The sequence below is a fragment of the Mesoplodon mirus genome (genome assembly GCF_964341445.2).
Source record: "Mesoplodon mirus genome assembly, chromosome: 12".
Classification (NCBI taxonomy): Eukaryota; Metazoa; Chordata; class Mammalia; order Artiodactyla; family Ziphiidae; genus Mesoplodon; species Mesoplodon mirus.
The window spans coordinates 35,302,989-35,320,444 of NC_138988.1; the positions used below are offsets into that span (position 1 = coordinate 35,302,989).

The following is a 17,456-nucleotide window of genomic DNA, read 5'->3' on the forward strand; positions in this document are numbered from 1 at the left end:
TCCCTTCTCTGACTGATGCTTCCCTCTAGCTGACGTACCGCCTCCTGCATGCAAGACAATGGGAGCCCAGGGACCCCAAGACAGGAGAGGCACAGCACGGTCCCACACGCCCTCCGCAATCTGAACTCTCAGGCAGGTTGCTGAACATGTCAACAAACATAACCTAACAAGGCGCTGATGATGAGCAGGCTTCCAGGGGAAGTCATGCTTGGCCTATTCAAGTCTTTAAAGAGGATAGAAATGTGAGTGGATTCTATGAAGACTTTCAAAACACCTTTGGTACAGTAGGATTATTTTTTAACAGAGCGGCCATGAGCCTGGGGAAGCAGTCTGTCCTGGGCTTGGCAACGGCTTCGCAACACGAGCTCTCCTCTGACAGACGTGGTGCAATCACGGCTCAGAAAACGATTCGTGCTGGAATCACTGCACTGGGAATCCCTGCTAATGATCGCAACGAAGAAATACCGTATCTCTAGTCTTACAATGACACGAGATTCTTTTAGGTAGTAGAAAGAAAATGCTGGGTAATAAACCACAGGAAAATCTTACACGTTTGTAACAGGCGGTTTCCAAGAGCAAATACCCATTATCTGTTTTCAGAAGCATTACCCACCAGGCCCTCCTAAACAGTGGTGTGCTGTGGAATCTATTTGAAAACATCTGTCAAGCACCTCTGATGTACCAGGCACTGTTCTGGGTGCTGGGGACATGGGAGGAAACAGGACAGACTGGAGTCCAAGCTCCTGAGGAGCATCTATTCTAGCTGTGGGGGACAGAACATAAACTACTTAAGGATTTCAGAGAGTAATACATGCACTACAAAGAAAACAATATCTAACTGGAAAGTGGCCAGGGAATACTTCTCTGCAGATTAGGGCCAGTATATGGCTGTGGTCTAAAGAATGAATCACGAGGAGAGTGGAAAAAGAAAACACTGATCATTCATTTAACAAACACTGACCAAGGGCTGTCTGTGCATGACCCTGTGGTGTAAGCCACGAGATGTGCGAATACAAAAAGAGATCGGTGACTCAAGAAGCTTCTCATTTAGTTGGGAAGATGGAGAAATGCCACCCCCAACTCCAGCAGGACCCACAGGCAGTAAGAGGCATATGCAGAGAGCCGGGCAGGAGAGCTGCCCTCCGGGCAGGGGGAGCAGGGTAGTTCCCTGCAGCAGGGCTGTTGGAGCTGCATGAGAGACTCCTAGGATTTCTATGTGTTGAGAGACGGACTTCCATATAATAGACTGAAGAACAAAGCATTGTCCCCATAGGTTTGCACTGGGGTTTCCACCCTGAAGAAAATTCACTAACAAGCCAGAGAAGATGAAGGGGAAAACAGCTCAAGGGATGTTGTATGAAATTAAATTTGTTTTCCTCCTCTTAATCTGTCTTACCTCAATTTGATTACTAGCCAGCCAAAAGTACCTGGAAGCTAGAGGGACATTTTTCCTCCCTACACCCGCAAGGGTGATGGCATGGAGAACAACAGGGCTTTGCCCTAAGCCATCCCTTGGGACCTGTACAGGAGATGGGACGTCATGCCGAGTGGGTGACCACGGGTGCAGCCCACGTGCCGTCTCAGGCTCCCTCCCGTGGCTGCTCTCATTCCTCAAAGCCTGACTGAGACTCTGCTTCTCCTGTGCTGCCCTAGCAACAGCGAAGGAGGGCATAAGAGTGAGGTGAGGGCACTCACCTCCCCACCACAACGGCTACCACCATTGCCATGGGGAAACTCAGAGAGGAAGATAGCAAACACGACAGGGACAACAAGGCGGCCCGGGTCAGCCCGAAGGCTGAAGGATACAGTTACCGCAAATGAAGAGGATGATGAAGTAGATGCAGACGATCATTCCCGAAGACGACGGGCCCCCGTACGCCATAATGCCATCATACATCACAGCATTCCAGTCTTCACCTGTCAGAATCTAAGAAGCCAAAACTGGGATCAGCGGGCAGGTGGACTCACAGTTCCCACGGTTCTCCCAGAGCTCCTGGGGGCTGCCCGTGTCTGGTGTAACCTGCCTTTCACAGTTCAGTTTGCACTGAACAAATGCATCCGTTATCCTATAGTTTTTAAAATGTTATGCTTAATCACATAAATACATGAGTTAACTCTTCTGGTGAAAGTAAAATAGCATTCCACGTAAGACTTGTGTACCCTTTGACTACACCCCAGCCCATTTGGTCCCCTCCCCAGGAGCATGTTGTTGGTGTGTCTCTCCAGGACCTTTGTGCATTTAAACACGTATATACATACCCAGAGAAAACAGGCCGTACAACCAAATAGAAATTTGGCAAATGGTTTGAAAAGGTAAAGCAATTCACAGAAAAGGAACTATAAATGGCTCTTGCTCACATGAGAAGACATTCAACATCACTCCTGACAACAGTAATATCAGTTAAAACTACAATGAGATACCATTTCCATCTACCAGACTGGCAGTAATCCAAACGTCTGAACACTCACTATGGTGAAAGGGAGTTAGGCAAGGGGCAGTCCCCACACCCCATCACTGGAGGATGAACTACCACAGCCTTGAAGAGAACACCTGGGCGAGAGCATCAAAGTTAAAAATGGACACACACCCTTTAAACCAGCAATGCCACTTGGGGAGTTTATCCTACAGACCTACTGTCACACACGTGCCCCATGGTGTATCTTCAAGGTCATCCACTCAGCCAAGACGAGACACAGTGGAATATTCATCAGCAGGGGACTGGACCCATGAATTCTGGCCCACCCACACCACACAACACGGCAGCATTGAAAAGGAGGCAGAAGCGTTTTACGGACCAATAAACAAGGTTCTTAAGGACATGTGAGGTGTTAAAAGGAAAGACGAAAAAAAGCATGTAGGATGAGCCACCATCCGTGTAAATTCATCTGTAGGTCGACAGGCAGGTAGGTATGTTTATTTACATCTGAGCGAATATACTGGGAGAATACCAAAGAATCTGCTTAATGGTGGTTGCCTCCGACAACGGGAAATTGGTGGCTGGGTGGGAGGGAGACTTGTCACTTTATATGCTTTTTTAACATTAGAATTTTGTGCCGTGCACACGTACTACAAAAACCACCGCCACCATGCAGGTTTCTCTGAAAGTACCAAAAAAAAAAAAAAAAAAAAAAGACTCATCAGTGGCCAAAAATTAAAACTGAGTTATATTACACTTTATTGCTATAGGCCAGGTTGAGAGCAGTGACAGTAATTCCATTCACTTCGAAATGTCCAAGTAGGAAAGAACCTTAGAGATCATTCCCTAGGCTCTCATTTTTCAGAAAATAGTGACTTTCCAAAGTCACAGAGCTGGGCACTGGAGGAGCCACCGTGGGATGTCCATGTCCACTGCCCCTCCCAACAGGCCTTCCCCCCTCTCCCACAGGACTCGCTGCTGGCATCGCATGTGAAAAGCAACAAGGGCAGATGAGGGCAACAAGGGCGCTGCGTGGCTTGTGGGATCTTAGTTTCCCGACCAGGGATGGAACCCACGCCCCCTGCAGTGGAAGCATGGAGTCCTAACCACTGGACCGCCAGGGAATTCCCAGGCAGATGGGTCTTTTAAATCTACCTGCCAGGCTCTAAGGAAGGGCTTCAGCTCACAATACACAAGGCGGGGGTTTGGGACACCTCAGCTTACAGCCAGGTGGGGTGGAGAGGCTGGGCCTCTGAGTGCAGGGCCACCTGTGAACCTCTGACACTGCTGCTCCCTTCTCAGCCCGATGCCCGCAAAGGCCCCAACAGCAGAGACATCCTCAGAGTCTGTGTGTCCCCATTACATCACACGAGGGAGGACAACAAAGGGCCAGAAAGCTGTCACAACTCTTTAATCACCCTGATTCCTCTGACTATACACCAAGGCATTAGGGCTTTAGAAGTCAGTTCTCTGCATAAATCCATTATAACCAGGATTACAAAACTTGCCTGCTGTCAAAAATTAGCAAAGGACAAGAAGAGGATTTTAGAGCCTATGTCACAGGAACCTCAGAAGCCTCATACAATCAAACACAAATTTGGGGTTGATTATTTCGTAATACAACTAGTGGTCTCACAAAAACGTGAAATCACAGCACACAGATCTGGAGTGAGATGCAAAACAAATGACTTAAATGGCACAAAATTAATCAGAGTGTTATTAGGGCAGAGGTTACTAATACAAAACAATGGAGTGTTTTGTCTTATTGATTCGTGGACAGATGAGAAGGCATCCCCTAAGGTGCAGCCCAGGCCAAGGATGGCGGGGGACCCACCTGGAACACCGTTAGAAGCGCTTGAGGGAAATTATCAAAGGTGCTCCGCTTGGTTTGCGTTTCGTCAAAATTAAACTTGCCGCCGAACAGCTGCATCCCCAGCAAGGAAAAGATGATGATGAAGAGAAAAAGCAGAAGCAGCAGCGAAGCGATGGACTTCATGGAGTTTAACAAGGATGCCACCAAGTTGCTCAGGGAGGTCCAGTGCCTGCAAGTCAAGACAAGGGGGTGAGCCCAGAGCGCCACCGGGGATGGAGCAGAAGGTCCCCCAGGCGGGGACAGGGCTGACCACCACCCACGTTCAGAAAATACCTGCAGTGAGATGCGCACGTCCTCACCTGGTCACTTTGAAAATTCTCAAGAGCCGAACACAGCGAAACACAGAGATGCCCAGAGGAGACATGATTTCCAGTTCCACCAAGATCGTTTCAGTAATTCCTCCACACACCACGAAGCAATCAAACCGATTGAAAAGAGAGACAAAATATGCCTGGAGACCCAAGCTGTACATCTTCACAAGCATCTCGCAGGTGAACAGAGCCAAGAGGACTTTGTTAGCGATATCTAGAAAGACAAAGGGGCACATGTCCTCGGGATCTCGTCACGGGAGTGGCTCTGACCTCTCCCTCGCCACCTCCCTCTCACCAGCCAGAAGTGCCCCAAGAACCTCTGCCCTCGTCTTTGCTCTTGCCCCAATTACAGAAATGCGGCATGAACGCTTATGGTCTGCTTGTCTGTCAGGCTCTAGTTCTGCTTCTGGCTACTACCCAGACATGTGCCCCTTGGAGAAGTTCCTTGGTTTCTCTGGGCCTCAGTTTCACTGACTGTAAAATGGGGAGGGGCAGCTTACCACATAATATCTGATACTTTTGAGCCCTGAAAGCCTACAATTCTGCATTTAGGTCATCACGTGGTTTTAGTTTGTTTGTTTCAATCAGTAACAAAAAAAAATCTGTTGGATCTTCCTTAAAGCACCATGATCTAAGAAGCAGTTGCCTATCAAGATCACTTCAGAAAATGCCACCCAGCAGGCTGGAGAATCAGACAGAAACAGATTTGACTTGATGTCAGGCAGGGCTTCACAATGGCTCAAAACTGCTGAACTCAGAATGGGATGAGCTCCCATACCACCCTGCTGGGGCATTCGAGGTAGGTGAACAGCCACCGCTTGCAAAGCTTCCAGTGGAGACGGGGAGAAGGGATTATGAGGTCCCTTCCAGCTGCCTGATTCCTTGATCCCAGGTTGTCACAGGGTGAAGACAATGAGCTGCTCTGGAGTTATCAGCTTCAAGGTGCTCACAGACCACACCCCCTCTCCAGGTGCGCCCTGTGCTTGGTTCTGCCACCTTCCAAGCTACTGCTCACTGGAAATGGTCCTGGATGCTACCCTATGTCCATCAGAAAAGACTAGACTGCAGTCAGACAGCCTCAGGGATCCCCTATTCGGAACAAAAAGAGAACGGCTTCTGCTTATACCTTGAATCTGTGTCAACCAGTCAGGCTGGTCGTAGTGCTCAGAGGAAATGGTTAAGGTGTTGAGAAACACCAGGACAATAACCAGCCAGTAAAACGTGACAGACTTCACGGCAGCCCTACACCTCCTGCGACTGAAGCGGTTCCAGCGGCGCCAGCGTCGGCTGAAAGAGAAGCAAACGTTACTCCATGGAAGACAGATGCAGCACCTGATGAACACCACACTGAAGAGTAGCTGCACTCTGGAGCTCCCAGCTGGGGTCCGGGTGCAGGGAGGAAAGATGAGAACAAATGGCATAGAAATGACCAGACCTCGTAAGACAAATTACTTTGGTTTTAAAATACAACTTTTAGGGCTTCCCTGGTGGTGCAATGGTTGAGAGTCCGCCTGCCGACGCAGAGGACACGGGTTCGTGCCCCGGTTGGGGAAGATCCCACATGCCGCGGAGCGGCTGGGCCCGTAAGCCATGGCCGCTGAGCCTGCGCGTCCGGAGCCTGTGCTCCGCAACGGGAGAGGCCCCAGCAGTGAGAGGCCCGCGTACCACAAAAAAAAAAAAAAAAAAAAAAAAAAAAAAAAATTAAAATACAACTTTTAAAAGCACAGTCTTGACTTGATCATGCTATCAGTTTCCTTCCTATGGCTTTAGATAGCCCCATAATCTGTCATATGCAGTCCTCAAACCAGTTAGGAAATCTAGATATTCACAGAATCATGAGTTCGTACACATATGCAGTTCACGTGCCCACCTCGAGGCACATGGATCAGTCCGAGCTCTCAGGGCAGAGAGACCAGCTTATCATACACATCTCTTAATCATCATGCGGAATTTACCACGCAGCGAAGTGCTCCCAAACCCAAGTTTTCCTTTTAGGAAAACTTTCAGTCCTTTCTTAAATCTGGAGGTTCCTCTGGAGCCAGAGAGAGCTGTTGACGTTGAGTACTCCTGAGTCATCAGGTGCCCTTTCTAACTAGGGATGCTCAAAATATATCTTCAGGAGAAAAGCTAATATTGAATCATGTTTCCATACAAATACAATGAGCTGAGCCAAACAGACAAGTAGCATGTCCTCTACCAATTCGCAGTTGCAGTACGTAATTAGAGAAAGTATTCTTTCCCTTAGCCCGTCTCCCTATAGGAAACGTTCCCTGCCACAGGATGGCTTGGTGAAGGGGGTCCCAGGGAAGGGCTGGCCGAGTGGCAGTGTCAGCTCTGTCCAGCCTGTGCTCAGTGACGGGGGGTGGTGGGTGCTTCCTTTAGGTGCTTGAGTCAGAAGAATCTCCAGGCTGTGTCCAGGGCTGTAGCCCTGGCCAACTCAGCTGCACCGATCTGCTAAGAACACTGTAACCCAGGGGCCAAAGAAAGAGTTGTGCCAGCTCTTTGGCAAGACCTGGAACAAGCAAGGTGCATTTGGTTACTGCTCTTGCTATGTGGTTTCTGATGGTAATGGCAGCTGGAAACATGATAACCAGCATAGAAGAAGTCCACTGAGGACACTAAAAACTGTCCCCACAAGACTGGGTTTCTCCTGTGATGCATAATTCAGTACACATAAGCAAGGTGGCCTGAACAAGATCCAGCCTTGGTGGGTCTATTCACGCTGCGGTGACAAGTCACAGGTGTCTCCCAAATCTAGGGGACTGTCTCATCCCCACAAACCCTGCACTAGGCACGTGGAGATGAAGGCATGGTCCATGGCCCCTGTCCTTGAATAGTATACCGGGCTGTGGCAGGTAATTATAAATCCACACCAAGTGTTACACCCAGGGTACTGGGTACAGGAGCAAAGAGAAGGGAGCTGCAAGGGATCTTTGGAAGAGCTGGGGAAGGCTTCTTCAAAAAGCTGAGGTCTGGGCTGGCTCTCGATAGCTGAGTAAGAGTTAGCCGGGGGGAGAGGGCAGGGCACTCCACTCAGCTCCCCCAAAGAGACTTGGATGGGAAGAACCTGAGTGTGTGGTACATTTGATGGCTTGAAAGCAGTCCAGAATAACAAAGTGCAGAGTCTGGGAAGGGTGTCAAAACATGAGACCATGTTTTGGTGAGCTGGGGGCCAAATTATGAAGGAATTTAAATGCCCTCTGGCAACAAGAAGTCCATGAAAGGGCTTTAGTTCCCTGACCAGGGATTGAACCTGTGTCCCCTGCATTGGGAGTGCGGAGTCTTAACCGCTGGACCGCCAGGGAAGTCCCTTTTTTTTAAGTCAGGTTTACTGAGATCTAATTTACATATGGTAAAATTTACTCTATTTAGTTCTACAGTTTGTAACCACAATCTAGATGTAGAGTATTTCCATCACTCAATAAAGTTCCTTCATGGCACTTTGTAGTTAATCCACTCTGCTCACCTCAGCCCCAGAAACTACTGATTCGTTCTCTTTCTCTATTATTTTGCTTCATCTGGAATCCTATGAACAGAATCATACAATATATAGCTTTTTAAGACTGGCTTCCTTCACTTAGTAAAAATTCATTTGTGATTCATTTGTGTTGTTGATCTCTCAGTAGTTTTTTCCTTTCTTGTTGCTGAGTTTTAGTCCATCATATGGATGAATTATAATTTGTCTACCCTTTACCATTTGATGGGCATTTGAGTTATTTACAGCTTTTGGCAATTTTAAATAAACATGTAAATGTTATATTTATAAATTATACATATATAATGCTTATGAATATAAACATTCATGAAAAAATTTTTCTGTGTAGATACCTATCTTCATTTCTCTTATATAAATACCTTAGAAGTGGGATTGCTGGGTCATATGGTAAATATATGTTTGACTTTATAAGAAACTGTCAACTTGCTTTTAAAATGGCTATGTCATTTGACATGTAGCAGCAATGTATAAGAATTTTCATTGATCTGCATCCTTGTCAAACGTGGGATTGCCAGATTTTTAAATTTGATTCATTCTATAGATGTGTCATGGTATCTCACTGTGATTTTTAATTCTCATTTTCCTAATGACCAATGGTCATTTCATGTGCTTATTTGCCACCTGTATCTCTTCTTTGGCTACATGCCTATTAAAAATCTATTGTCTACTTTTTATTGGGTTGTTTTCCTATTACTGACATTATTCTTTATATATACTGGGTACTAGTCCTTTATCAATTATGTTTTGCAAATATTTTATCTTCCAGCTAGCAGCTGATCTTTTTCTTTCAAAGAGCAGTAGTTTTAATTTTGATGAAGTCCAATTTATCAGTTTTTCCTGTTACGGCCAGTGCTTTGGGTGTTGTACCCAAGAAACTTTTGCCTAAGCCAGGGTCACTAAGATTTTCTCCTATGTTTTCTTCTAGAATATTTACAGTTTTAAGTTTTACATGCAGTTCTATTCCATTTCAAGTTAAGTTTTGTATATAGTGGTAAAACCCTATTTCTAACTGAAAAATAATACTTATATGGAAAAGTATCAAACCATTGGTATACAGTTCAATGAGTTTTTACCAACAGACTGTGTAACCTGCACCCAGAGCACGAAAGAGAACATTACGAGCAACTCAGAAGACCTCTTGAACTTCCTTCCATGGAAAAGCTTTAAGCAGAGAAGTGACAGGAAGTATCTCTCTTAGAGAAAGGACTCTGGGAGGGGATGTAAAAGGTTGATTAGTAGGCACAACGTTGCTCATTGCTGCATCTTATTGGTCTGTCTGTTTTGGAGGGGGGGAATCTTTGGCACCTACTACACTGTTCTCCAAGGCAGGTACTTACTGTTTACTGGGCAAATTCATCTTCTACATGAATGTTAGTGCCCACAGAGTGAAAAACCAAGTCTAGAGCAACTCTGTGTAAAATTCAGAAGTTTGAACATAAAAAACCCACACAGGCTTAAGAAAAAGTACAGAAAGAAGATACTGACCTGAGCTTGGATTTTGAGATGGCTTGACTGAAAGAAAGACAAAAAGAATATGATTCCTGTTAGGAAGTCTTGAGGATACACTCCCCCCACATTTCAGCAGAGATATCATAAAAGCCATGCATGGAAGCCTGGACCCAGCACCCCCGGCTCCCACAGCGGGCCAGCTGGGGTGAGTGCCGAGCAGGGGGCCAAGCAAGAGAAGACTCTTAGCTGCCTGAGCAGCCCTGGCACAGGTGGTGATGCCAGGGGTTCTTCCCCCCTCACCCAACTTCCTCACACTGCAGCCAGCAGGCCCTCTCCTGCCCACCGCTCAGCCTCACATCTCAACAGCAGCACATGCTGCTGCTACTACAGCAAAAGGAGCCCTGGGCTCGGAGTCCTAGCTCTGCTCTTCACTCACTGCGAGAGCTTGGGCAAGCAGCGCACCTTTTGGAGCTTCAGTGTGCTCATCTGTAAAATGGCAAGACAAACCCATTCCCTGCCTACTTCATGCTATCGTAGGAGGGCAGAGCAAGAGAGAGGAGGCAAATCTACCTCATGAACTGTTGAGTTTCCTGCTCCTAACACATCATTTTTATGAACCTCTGCCAAGGAGATCAGATTCTCTTAAAAACGACACCTGTACTCAACAGACATAAGACCCAAAGGACAGCAGCAGAAAGCAAACAAAACCGCATGGGCCTCCCCCAAAAGCAGGCGATGCTCTGCACGCTGCACGCTGCTGGTGCACCCGCTGCTGCAGCCCAGCTCGTCTAGAAAAAAGCCAGTGGGTGTTAAGGTGATGGCATCCTCCACAGTTAGGAGAGGGTGGTGAAGGGCTCCAGACAAAGTACGTGAGCCGAGGAGGGCAGGGTCTCGTTATCCAGCCACTATACATGAGGTTGGGAGACCCCGTGAGTGAAGGAAACTTAAATATGTAGCACATTCTATCAGCAATTCTGCCATACAAGCCCTTCAAAGCACTGACGCCAGCACCAGGCTCAGAGAATCGGGCCTTTTACCCCCACCGCCGACACCCAGAGGGCCCGGCCTTGGTGGCGCCTCTTCTTCTCCACCAGCACCTAGTGGACACAGGGGAATTGCCGGGTTACCTGGCTCAGCCCGCAGCAGGCTCCACCTCAGCGGGACAGACCGCTCTGAGAGAAGAGGCAGGTGAAATGCTGGGGGTCTGGGGGATCTGGGCTAGGGGGAGGACCAAGGGGTCCAGGGTGAGCCCGCCCACCCCTCTTGCACCTGAGGCCATGGCTCCAGGGCTCCCCTGAAATCTGGGTGTCTTCCTCATATCTGCTTCTCTAAGAAGCCGGGAGGAGCTGAGAGTTCAGGGCACCCCCCTTCCCCCCCACTCACCAGAGGCTCCCACAGCAGCCTTGGTTCTCGCCTTCCCCACTCACGTTCTCCGTGTTCACAGACTCCGTCTCACTGGTGGGCATGCTGGCTGTGGGGAGAAGAAATGCTTTAAGTGGTGCCACGGATGCACTGTGCGCCCGGGGATGAAACAGATGTGATCTCTGCCTCCAGGCTGACCCTTGGGGAATGTGGCAAGAGGGCGAGGAGGGTGATGAAGGGTCCTCAGGGGCTTGACTGGCAAAAGGAAATGCCAAGAAGCCAGGCGCCTCCACAGCGGGGAGCCCTCAGTTCTGTGATCTGCTGAGGAAGCCCACAAAGTCCCCCGACAGGAAGAGATCCTGTCCATCCAACTTCCCAAGAAAAGAAGCCTGGGGACCAAACTGAATCCTGCCGCTGTGCCTGGCGCCAGCTTATTCTTCTGATTTCCAGATTTGCGCTGAGAGGCCATCAAGACATCTCAGTTACAGCTACATCTTTTCTTGTCCCAACAAGTACTCTAGAAAATCTGTGAACAAACCTAATATTTCACAAACAAATTCTTATTTTAAATATACTGAAGGAGAGGAAGTATTCTAGAGGGAGGAGTGCATGAAGGTACCAAGCATAAAATCTCTTTAAAAATTTAAGAATTTGACTCATTTTCCATTAATCTATCGGATGTTCTTCTGCCCAGCTTGTGAAGCCAAGATGCAGAAGGTGCCGACCAAAGACACCGGCACTAGAGCACCAAGAAGTAGTCTTATGGGGAGAAGAAGGTTTTCTCCCAGCCAGCGACCAGAAGGCAAAGCTGCCTGTGGTCCCAGTGCTACCAGGGTCTCTGGGCACATCTCCCTCCCCATAGCAGGATCATGAGCAGAAGTGGAAGAAATGTCGAAATGCACCTGCTAGTGTCAGGAGGCCCTGGGACCCACCCAGAGCCACCATCTGGCACACGGGTGTTTTTTCTCCTCCACTTGATTCAACCCTAGAAACATCACGGACGTGTGCTGGAGACCAGGCAGCAAAGCAGATGCAGGACGCAGAGAGGGACTGGGCGCTGCACCTGCCCTGGAGGGCCCATGGGAGAGGTAGTCCCCCGGTGGACTTCAATCTACTGTGACAAGAGCTACCGCAGGGGTCTGAGCAAGTGCGGTAATGACTAATTCTGCTCTGGGGTTACAAGAGGTGGTCAAAGGTTGAAACACAGGAGAATCACCCGAACCCATGCACTTCTATTCCTTGATGCATAACTTTGAACTGCAGTGACCTTATGGTTTTTATAGACCTAACGGTGCCAACAGGAAAGCCTTTCCCCCTGCAAGCTCTGCCCATATGGTTCCTCTTAGGAAGGACGCCTTGGTTTCAGCTGTAAAACCCGGCAGTGGTGCCTGGAGTGCTGTGGGGCGGAGTCTGAGACCAGTTCAGGCATGCAGGGCGAAGGTGCGGGACCAGCGAGCTCTGTCTGTACAGTGCACGCCTGCGGACCTTGCTCAGGGGAGAGACAGGGTGTGAATGGCAAGGATGGACACAGACCTGACTTGAAGGGCCCAGAGAGCCGAGAAACATCTTTTCTGAGGCACCGAAGAAGACCCCTTCCCTTCTGTGAGCACCCAGGGAACTGAGCCTGCTTGCGAGGGGTGGGGCTCAATAGCTACCTCCAGGCACATTTAGGCAAAGGTTTCAAAAGTGAAGACAAAATGATCATTACAGAACCATATAATACATCTGGTATTCTCACAGAATAACCTTTTTCTTCCTTAATTAAGTCGAAAGAAACCAGCTACAAACTTTGACTCACTCTTTCACCATTCCATGCAAAAAACAGACAAAAACACCGCCCGCCCGAGAAAAAAAAAAAAAAAAAAAAAGCCCACAATCCAATCACAGGAAAACCTTTAACAAAAAGCTCCATCAAGAGATAGAAACACACAGACACTGGAGGCTGCTCATGCAATTCACTTCTCCATGACTGTTCCATGCTCTGACTTCAGCAGAAAGACTGAAAAATCGTGAGTCAGCCAAGTTCATTGTTAGAGGTTCCTCCTATAGGGTCACCCTTATCTTCAGGAACAGCAAAAAGAAAATCATGGTGGGAGGCCCTTACAAATATGAGCATGAGTCGTCTATGTGGAATGTTTTTCTTGGTGCTTTGTGCCACCACTAAGAGGACAGAAGTTGAGAGCAGCATGGGGCGGGGGTGGGGTGGGTGGGTGAGGGCCCTTGGCCTCAGTTCAGTCCTGGCTCTGCCCTGGGCAGTCCCACCTCTCTTCAGGCTTCAGTGTCCTGCCTGTAAAGTGGGGACACTATCGCTAGACTCCTGAGGGTCACTTCCACCTCTAACAGTTTACCACTTCAATGGTTCTAATATTAACCACTATTAATCATACTGTAACTTCAGTCACTATTTCTGAAAGGGCAAACTTCTTCTGAACGGGCTAAAGCTTTGTGGCTTTTTACTCTCTGGGGCCATGTCCCATGATGACATCAACAGAGTTGCTGCATTTCATTCCTAAAGCTTGTTTCTCAAATGATCTGATCCAAACAGATAAATTACACCACCCTGCCTATGGGAAGGGGGGCGGGGGGGGGGACGGACATCATTTTGCATTTCTGGCTCTATGCCAACTACTAGTGAATGAAATGTACAAGCTGCTCCCTGGACTAAGGGTGGGGGTGGGGAGATAAGAAATAAGACTGAACTCCCCAAGCAGAAACTGAGGCTGCACTGGTGGAGAGAATCCTCCTGCTCGCCAAGTGGGCTCCATCCTTCAGGTGGGATGGGACAGTGGTTAAGGCAGGCTGTCAGGTTGGCCAGGTCTAAGTTTAACCCCACACTTGTGACCGAACATCTCCAAGGCTTCATTTTCTCATCCGTAAACTGGAGAGTACTTAACCTCATAGGGCTGTTGGCAGAACTGTAAGAGGTGAGATACAGAGTGGGTCTGCAGTGTCAGGCCATCAGTGAGGCCCATAAGTGATGAATCCATCATCTCAGAAAAGCTTTCCTGGAGCTCCCTGGAAGCAAGGCGACACTCCCTAGATGGTCCAAATCCAGTGTCACTTCGCCCTGCCCACTTCTACTACTGCACAGAGGATCCTCTTTTGAACAGCCTTCTGCACTTCTGAACCAGCCTCGGCCAACACCCCTGGTTTGTATCTTTTCTGTCTTAAACTGAGTTATTTCTAATTTAGCCTGTTGTATGGAAAGCAACTTTTCTGGCATCACTGTTTGACACCTACAGAGCCATAGGTCCCTAATAAATAAATCTGTTCCAGAATCACGTCCATAGGGCTCAGGAGGAGGAGAAGTAGGGCCAGGTGGGGGAAAGGAGCAGTGACCATGCTAGAACGTCGTGACCTCATCTGGTCCTGGAAATGGATCTGGATCCAGTCCCTCCCCACAAGCCGAGGAGCCAGGCTCTGGCCGGGGCCCTGGCACCCTTCCCATCCACTCCAGCCTCTCCCTGCAGCCAAAGGAGTGTTTCCTTTTCCAGACGTATAGAAGACACAGGGCCCAGTGGGCATAACCAAGGAGCTTGTTTGTACATTAAAACATTTCACCCTTCACTTGCACCAGGCATTCATTTTTTTAATGTTCATAAATTGATATGGATTTCACTTCACTTAGCCCCAGTAGGATCCCATCTACATTTAAAAAAATCAAGACAGGAGAATCACAGACTGTTAGAACTGGAAGGGGCTTCTGAGATGACATGAACAAACGCTGTGATTTCACAGATGAGAGAACTGACCCACTTGCCTTGGGACACGCAGCTCAGACGTGTGAGGAGAAAGCTCTCCTGAGTCCCTGCCACTGTGCAACACCACCCGTGTGGCTTTGGTACATCCTTAAATATACTGGTGTATGTTTCAGTATTGGTACATGTTGGTATGTGTATGGGTATATACTTAAAACTCCATAAATCAAAAAGTTCCAAAAACCAAGCAAGCCTGTTACCCACCAGCCTTGGTGTCTGGTCCTAATTAGCCAGACCACTTCCAGGAGATCAGCCCAGCAAATGTGGGGAGTTCAAAAATCCAGGTGGGATGGGGACTACTGGGACTTCATAAAAATGCAAACAGAAAGAATTATAAAAGCCCAAGTAAGTAAACCCAAGGACGAATTATCAGAACATGTGCCCTTCTCCCTAACCAGCTGCCGCAGCATCAGAACTGCCCCATTCAGGGTGACCTCTCTGACCCCTTGAGCAGGGATTCAGCATTCACTGCTGACGAGTGGCTAGGCCTAATTAGGGCTGCAACAGAGAGACCCCCTCAGACCTACAGGCACCAGACCCTCCTGCAGAAGAAGCCGGGGCCATCTGCATGCAGAGAGGTTATTAGTCCTTTTCCTTTACACGTTTCAGGAAAATTTAGAGCTTTGTTGAGGAAGTTTTCATTTTTAAAATATGAATTTGAAAACACTTTTCAATGACTCCAGCTGAAACCAGGCACTAGAACAAGCCTGTTGCCTGTGACAGGATGCTGACTTGCCCTGCAATCTGCCTGCGGAAAATCTAGGGTAGCTCAGGGCCTATGCTTTGTAGTTGATTCCAGGTACTGGGATCTCTGGGGAGAGCTCCAGGGCAGACCCTCAGGCTTCGAGTGTGTGTGCCTGAGAAGGGGTCCAGAGTTGCTGCTGTCGGCGAGGGGATGGTGCCAGCCAGCCAGGAGCCCAGCACACCCTGGACTGCAAGTGAGAGTTGCCAGGGCCACCCAGGCAGCCTGGGCTCGGCCCCCGCTAGGAGCACTCTCTGTGGATAGCGGGTCACACTATTTCTCTTTAGGATCTAATTGTAGGGCCTGGACGCTATCATGGGTAATGCCACACAAAATAAACCAGGGAAACACGCTGTTTCTCAGGCTAGCACAACACCATCTTCACCAACGTGTAAACATTCCTCTATCTACCTTCTCTCTGAAGGACGACGTTAATTCTCCACTGTATCTGCCTGGCTTGTGAATTCAGAGGGAAATCAACACACAAATACACGCACGCACACGTGCATGGGTACGCGCACCCAGGGGTCTGAATGAGCCTCTGTGTGGGTCCAAATAGGCAGCCCCCAAATTATGTTCACCACTAACAGGCACAGCAACATCTCAGACTAACTTCCTTCAGTGATGGAGGCTACTGAGCCCAAAGCCTCTAGGACAGATGTCAGAGAAGCTTGGTCTCTGTCATCGGTGGTACGGGGACAAGTCCCCTTTCCTCTCAGGGCTTAGTTACCGAATCTATAAATGAGCTGTTGGGCAACTGCACCTCTAAGACCAATTTACCTGTAACCTGACAGAACTGCTGTAAAGGGGAAACACCCACAGGCTGTTTTTACTCCCAGCACCAAGGGGGTTTCCCTTGCATTCCCCCACAGCCCGGCAAGGAAAGCAAGACACGAGCAGTACTGGGAAGCTGCTGCCCACCCCTCAGGAGGGTGGCCAGGAGGCCAGCAGTTGGCCCATGAGAACTGGGTCCAAGTCACCTCCTGGCAGAGTGCCCTGGAGAGTGGGGCAGCAGAGGAGGGAGCAGACCCCGAGAGACCTCTGCCAGCCACGGGGCCAGGAACCACGGGGACCCTTGCCAAGTGAGCCTGGAGCGCGCCAGCCTCCTCTTGGGACAGTCTCGCTCACACGTGTCCTGGGCCTCTAGGACCCTCGCTCCCCTGTTCTCCACGGGACAGGCTTTCTTGCACTCTCACGGGCCTCTTCCAGCGCTTTCCTCCACGCCCCAGCAGCCTAAAGCTTCTCACTCTTTCCTTTCAAAGGCGGGGGTGGTGGTGAGGTTAGACAACTGAGCAGTGGCAGGGTCATGGCTGCCTTCCTTGGGGACAGGGGCTCCAAAGCCAAGATCTTGTGTTTTTATCTTATTTTCATGACAAGCACGAGCAGTGCCATGACATCCCCTGGAGGAATCTGCCTGTGCTTTTGCTAGTGGTGACACGCTCAGCCGTCACAGGGTAACGGAGTCTTGTTGCTGCAAAGAAGCCAGACTCGTGTTGGAGAATGTGGGTCAAGGCCAGACCAAGGTTTCTGTGTCTAAAGCAAGAATCACGCCCTGATCAGTAACTATTTCTGTATGACCAGTGACATGGGGAGCACAGCATCCCGACAAGGGCCTCAACCCCAGTAGCACCACCAGTAATGTCAGGGGCCTCCTTTAGGCTTCCCAGGCAGCTCAGTAAATAAAAGGCCCCCCGACCCCAACAAAATGCACAAAGTTTCCTGAAAACAGTAGGCGGCTTCCTCTTCCTGCAGATCTCAAGGCTCACCCAGAAGCCTCAAGAATCCTTGAAAAGCCACGAGGCCCAAGCCCCCGCTAAGGAGGGTGGGCACCTATGTGCCCAAGGAGGGGTCTCTGCTCCCCTAGGATGGGAACCACTCATCTGCTCGTGACAACCCACCAGAGCTTGTAGGCGTCAGTCTTTGAAAACGTATTTCTCATGGCCATCACAATATTTCCTGCTGCTTAGCTGAAGCCCACTTTTCCTGCGGGGGCCTTCAGAGCCGCACCAAGCTTCTTCACAAACCTCTGCAGGCACTAAAGCTGCGAG

At 49.0% G+C, this 17,456-nt stretch overlaps 1 protein-coding gene across 1 annotated transcript in view; it reads right to left on the bottom strand.

Annotated features, from left to right (window-relative positions):
• The window catches only part of CACNA1D (calcium voltage-gated channel subunit alpha1 D), a 321,680-nt gene that overhangs the window by 78,846 nt on the left and 225,378 nt on the right, over nt 1–17,456 (bottom strand). The window contains exons 10-15 of the mRNA XM_082638784.1: nt 10,930–11,017; nt 9,583–9,609; nt 5,728–5,888; nt 4,590–4,815; nt 4,252–4,459; nt 1,807–1,927 (exon numbers count right to left, since the gene is read on the bottom strand). Of these exons, the coding sequence (XP_082494910.1) occupies nt 1,807–1,927; nt 4,252–4,459; nt 4,590–4,815; nt 5,728–5,888; nt 9,583–9,609; nt 10,930–11,017 (831 nt within the window). The remainder of the gene's footprint in view (nt 1–1,806; nt 1,928–4,251; nt 4,460–4,589; nt 4,816–5,727; nt 5,889–9,582; nt 9,610–10,929; nt 11,018–17,456) is intronic.